This window comes from Ruditapes philippinarum, unplaced genomic scaffold, assembly GCF_026571515.1.
Source record: "Ruditapes philippinarum isolate M1 unplaced genomic scaffold, ASM2657151v2 ctg13612_1_1_1_1, whole genome shotgun sequence".
Classification (NCBI taxonomy): domain Eukaryota; kingdom Metazoa; phylum Mollusca; class Bivalvia; order Venerida; family Veneridae; genus Ruditapes; species Ruditapes philippinarum.
Genome location: NW_026862441.1, coordinates 1 through 6,130, shown reverse-complemented (window position 1 = coordinate 6,130; position 6,130 = coordinate 1). Strand labels below are relative to the sequence as shown.

Sequence of the window (6,130 nt, the reverse complement as noted above, 5' to 3'; positions counted from 1 at the left end):
AAGGCAACTGATATTTTATCAAAATAGGAAGAACAGATAAGACATGCATAATCTCAAGACTGCTATCTTACCATATGTCAAGTTTCATAAAAATATTTCCAGTACTTTTTGAGTTATCACTGGATTCAGTGTAAATGTGTAAAATTTGCCAAATTTTCAGTCTATGTGTTGCCATAGCAACCAGAATTTTCAACATAGGAAGAAAAGAAAAAGACTCTCAAGACTGCCATCTACCCATATGTCAAGTTTCACAAAATTTTTTCCAGTACTTTTTGCGTTATCACTGGATCCAGTTTATGTGTAAAATTTGCCATATTTTCAGCATATTTGTTGCCATAGCAACCAGAATTTTCAACATAGGAAGAAAAGAAAAAGACGTGCATAATCTCCATACTGCCATCTATCCATATACCAAGTTTCATAAAAATATTTTCAGTACTTTTCAAGTTATCGCGGGATCCAGTTTTGTGGACGGACGGACTGACGGACGGACATACTTAGCAGACGTGTTTGTGGGGTTATTCCTTTGACCCCATAAGAGCATTTTTAACCACATAATACATGTCTCTACGGAATGAACCCCATACAGAGTGCCTGTACATAAACCTAAACCTCATAATGTAGCTCTCGTCTGCTCGGACTGACTGACTGACAGATGGACGGACAGAGGGTAAACCTAAAGTCCCCTCCGGTAAACCGGTAGGGGACTAAAAAACTAAGGTAATGTTTAAAATCAAATTAAAACTCTTTCAGCTCTTTCTTATATAATATCCTCGGATATCGGTTCTTGAATTTTCTAACCAGTTTTAGCTAACAACCCACTGTAGCTATTTAAACCCCTACCTTAATACTTCTGCCAATTATTTACAAAATGGATTAGCAACATAAGCAATACTAAAATAGTTCATCTTTGATCCATATATGATATGAATAAACAACTTTAAAAATGTTTTTTGATGTACTAACAACAGTGTGTGTTACCATGGCAATATTGTAATATTCAGCAGTAATGTTATGATATTCAAACAAATCTCATTGACAGCATCACGACCTTCGTCATACAGTTGTCTCTTTTTTGAAGTCTAAGGAAGCTGAGTTTACACAGAAACGTACACCGGTCGGTTTCGGTCCATCGTCAAACAAGTGACCGAGATGTGCCATGCAGTCGGCACATTTTACTTCTACTCGTTTCGCTCCTACAAAATAGTAAAAGAAACCATTTTTTCACACCTTTCTTTGAAGAATTTCAAAAGACCCGAACATTTTGCTCAGTTGGGGAAGAGCTAGGATCTGCAAATGTTGAAACACAGAGTTTAAGTTTTTGTTGCTGTTAAAAAATTCTTTTGACAATCTGCTTGAAGGCCATACATCTTCTAAACGACATGATAAAAGAAAACAAAACCTATATTCTATACAAATATTTGTGCCATATGTTTACTGGCTTGGTCTAGATCAACCTCTAAGAACCAATAGATTAGCATTTGCAATCAGTACGGAGTCATTTCATCACCTTGGTGCAGTAACTTGTTAACTCCTTACATAATTCAATAAGAGTTAACCTACATTGTATTACTGCACTAAGATGATGATTGTTGTAGTCTGACCAGGCTCTATACTGTTGGTATCTCGATTTTTGTATTTTGATATCAAAACCCCTAAACTTTTGAATGGACTGATCCAAAGTCAAAAGCTGGGTGAATCCATTTCACATATTCAGCATACAAACAAGTAAACTGATTCTGTATCAAATACGGTGAAAAAGGACATAAACAGCCGCTCAAATTGTTATTTCACACAGAAACTGGTATTAAGAGTAAATATTGGAATATTCATGTTTCTTAAATTCTTGTAGCATTTTATTTTAGAATCAGTTACTTTATCTATATGGAGGCATGCTGCTTTAAATGAATTTAGTGGCCCGCATAACCACACGCAGAGCCGCTCCACCCCAGAGACATTTTATTTCATTAATGTTGACTTAGACTAAGAAACACTAACTTTAATTTGAGAGAAGCTGTGTCAATCATAATTATCACTAACAGTAGTCAAAGCTAAATTCTAATTATAAAATCTTAAAATTTTGGTAATTTAAATCTTTAATTATCAATTAATTGAAAACGCAGTTTTGTTTGTTTGATTGCATTCAACGTCAAACCAACACAATAAAGGTCATATGGCGACTTTCCAGCTTACTGGTGGAGGAAGACCTCAGGTGTGCCCATACATGCATTATTTCAAGCACAAACAGGCACCTGTGTAGAACCACCAACATTCTCTAAACTAACTGGAGAGCTTCCTCACAAGAAAGAAATCAAAGTCTATGGCAATTCAAAGCAGTGAGGGGCAAGTGATTTGAAGTCAATGACCTTAACCACTCGGCTATGGACGCCCTACATTTAGTCTGATTTTAAAAGTTAAACAACATGTTATATAGTCTCCTTACGGCATTCATGAACTTTAATATGATTTTATTTTTTAAAAAACATTAAAAGATGTGTTTTCTTTAATTAATATAGTGACAATTCAATGAAAATGAAGAAATATTGAGCAACTAAAACACTGTTTATGTAAAGTTTATTCTACTGATTATTTCACAATTCTGATTTCAATTTAATTTTGTCAGTTTGTTTGTTTTCAAAATTGAGTGCAGCAGAATTAATGCAGTAACGATGCCCCGTCGGGACTGGCCCATCATTAAACAAGTGCCCCAGATGTGCCCCACATTTCGCACACGTAACTTCAATACGCTGCATACCTGCAACAAGGACAAAGAACTTAACAACATGACTTTCTTTATCTCCACTCTAATTCCCGCTCGATGGATACGACATAGAAAATCATATCCCTTGCCATTTTGTTGCCATAACAAACCCAACAGGGCAGGGAGCAGGGTATAGACTTCAACCCAGTTCAATTAAGCTGTATTTGCCTGCTTGAATTTATGATAGAACAAAGGTTGGAGCTGAGATAAGAGGTATGTCATATACATACAGGTCAAATACGAAAGTATCAAATTATTTCTTTCAAATCAGGAGACCAGACTAACAAGCGAATTGACTTTAAAAAAAAAAAAAGAGGAACAGTAACATGAGGTTTCAAGACTTCCTCCTTTTGGGCTGGAAAGGAGCACAGTGAAAATTATATTTAAAGAAATGGAAAGGAACACAATTTAAATTATATTCAAAGAAATATAAAATTTAATAAAAGAAATATCCGCCAAAGAAAGTGCCACTAACAGATGTTTTATTGAGTATAAAGAAGAAGTACAGCATATAAAACAATATAAAACAAACCATGTGAAGTATCATCAGACAGGGTTACACTTTCTTTGTCAAGGACATCTGAGAAGGAAGGCCATCCCGAGTGGGAGTTGAACTTGGTATCTGATGAGAAAATTCGATTTCCACACACCACACAACGATACGACCCCTCATCTTTATGATTCACATATTGTCCTGTGAAAGGCCTGTAAATTGCAGTATTACATAATTATGTATCAAATATGAGGCAAATAGAAATTATAAACATGCAACAGTATGCATTAATTCAAGTTATAAATGATATGAACATTGATTTTCCTTTCTAAAATTCAGTTTTATTAAAAATATCTTGAAAAGATTTCTCACTGGTACTTTTCTATTGTTTCTTTATAAGAATTAACTTATCATTGCACATATCTTAAAGAAAATTAGAGGCCTTATATAGGCCTCTGTTATAGAAGGCGAAAAACCACTGGGTCTAATATATATGTATCATAAAACAGTATAGTTATACAATGTTTAGGGATCAGTACATTTTGCCAATGTCTCATTTAACTGTTTAAATAATACTGGTATAATAGAACTATGGTAAAGTGGATATTTGCTAAAAAGACAGTGACTTGACCATCACATATTTATATTGTTGGTATTATAATACTGTATTGTGATACAACCAACATATATTCTGATAATTTTGCGTTACATTTTAAGCAGCGATACAAAGCACCAGATGTGTAAAAGTTGATGCCAATTCGATTTCTGAAAAACTGCTACAAAAAATGTATTGTCTTAGCAACAATTAATACTTTTTCTTTGTAAATATCTTATTTTCAATCTTTGATACACATAAGGACTACTTATGCAACAGCATTAGCCATAAGAACATCTTTTCTCCAAAACATAGAACTTGTTGACCCAATAAAATGAATGAATGCATGGTAAAAAACATTAAACTTCATTTTAAAAAATAAGTTAAATAAAAACCTTTCAGTCCCTTTTTCCTGTGTAACTTTGTATTGTATAGGTGTAAGTCGGTCCTGTAGATCCTCCTTGGGGAAGGAGACAGGACATGTTGCTGTGTCTTTACATGTTGCTTTCAGCTTCTGGATGCTCGGCGACTCTTCTTTCTTAGAAGATACAAGATGCAAGATGTTCATCCAGGTAATGAGATAAAGAGGAATTTTCATCTAGCAAACAACTGAAATAATATCAATATACAGGTATGTATATACTACTGTGATAAAGACAATGAGATTATGAAAGAATATCAAATAGCGTGTCACTGGGTGAGAAAAATTTGCAGTCTGACTGGGACTTAAACCTGGAACCCAAGAAACACTTTTCCGTCATTCTACTAACTGACTGCCATGTTTGGGTAAAATTTCATTCCAAATTCGCCTGTAAAGAATGCTCGTGCATGTCGGACATGAACACGGAAAATATGTGACAGGGATCAGTCTGAGTTGCATAATCTTATCAGTCAGTCAAGCTCATCATCACAAAAATCGACTTGCATACATATTTAGTATCATTTAGTGAAATACTGAATTTAAAATTTATAGGTCACCTTTTGGTTGATATAAACATTTAAGGACATGAATGGTGACATGTCTGGGATCTGTACTCTCAGTGCCTGAAAGGGCGGATGGACCCTCACTTAGCCTAGAATACATATATTAAAACAGTAAATGTAAAATATTGTTTTAAGTGAATGTGTGCAAATTTTAAGTGTTTTGAGGGCATAAAATGTGTAGCTGCCGATGGCTTATATTAATTTCTGACAAAGAGCTCACTTTGAGGCTTGGCCTTTGCTACAGGGTGAGAAAAATGTGCTGTCTGACTAGGACTCGAACCCGGGACCCTTGGATTTCCTTACCGCGGCTCTACCAGCCGAGCTATCTGGCAGCTTACACATCCTCTCTCCTAAATAGTGAACAGTTTTGAACCATGACATACTTCTCAGCTATATTGAAATTCGTTCTCGAATTTCACAGTTACAGAGTAGTCCAATATATTAGAGGTTACAGGCTTGTTATAGTTTTTGTTGACGTCTAATAGTTATTGCTCATCAACGCATAGAATCATAAAAAAATGTCTATTATTTTGTCTTTCAAGCTTTATTCAAAAGCTTATCTTTTTTTCTTTCAATTTCATGCTTAATCATAAATAAAAACTCTCAAACAATGTACTTATCAATTTAAAATAAAATATAAACATCAATCTATTTTTGTCTATTGGCCATACTGGTTAAGTAACGTACTTTACAGATAGATTCCAAATTTTTGAACGAAAAAATATATTCGAACATGCTTACGATGCATGGGCAATTATTTCGTTAAAAAAATAGTCTGTTAGAATCTTCTGACTCAGTTAAACGCTTGCATTTGAATTAGCCAATCAGATTTCATGCACTGTATGGCTGCCTGTTTATCGGCTGTATAATTTTTAAATACATGAACGGATTTAATCATATTTTTTATGTGACAGTTACGCTTTTTGTTCCAAAGGTATATATCTTTTAGTTTTGTTCATAAAAAAGTCAAAATTAATGTAAATACACGCTGTCTTGTTTTTTTTGATCAGCCTGATTTTCTGGTGGAACGTGCTATGGATTTTGTAGTTTGAATTTTGATATGACTTTGCTTTGCACAGAAGCAAAAATATCTCAAAGCGACGTTCATATTTTTTTAGGGACTAGTTACAGAGCAATTGTAAACAAGATATGTTTGAAAAAAACATGTATGCCCCCTATCAGCAGCCAATTATCATGTGATAAGGGTTATTATGCATGACGTCTGACCCCAGTGATCAAACAATTAAAAAGGGTTATTAAAGTATTACTGGTCATGAACCTTGACCTTTGACCCCCC

General features: G+C 34.4%; 1 protein-coding gene across 2 annotated transcripts; it reads right to left on the bottom strand.

Moving 5' to 3' along the window:
• Positions 1-758: 758 nt before the first annotated feature.
• LOC132719080 (methionine-R-sulfoxide reductase B3, mitochondrial-like) lies at positions 759-4,485 on the bottom strand. 2 transcript variants are annotated; one of them, XM_060702825.1, is made up of 3 exons: positions 4,245-4,485; positions 3,294-3,466; positions 759-1,196 (listed from the first exon to the last, which is right to left on the bottom strand). In XM_060702825.1, the coding sequence occupies exons 1-3, from the start codon at positions 4,445-4,447 to the stop codon at positions 1,057-1,059; spliced, it is 516 nt and encodes a 171-aa protein (XP_060558808.1). In that variant the 5' UTR covers positions 4,448-4,485; the 3' UTR covers positions 759-1,056. The 2 variants fall into 2 exon arrangements, with proteins under 2 accessions (XP_060558808.1, XP_060558807.1); XM_060702824.1 differs by lacking the exon at positions 759-1,196 and adding an exon at positions 2,560-2,755 and having other exon boundaries at positions 4,245-4,484.
• Positions 4,486-6,130: the final 1,645 nt, after the last annotated feature.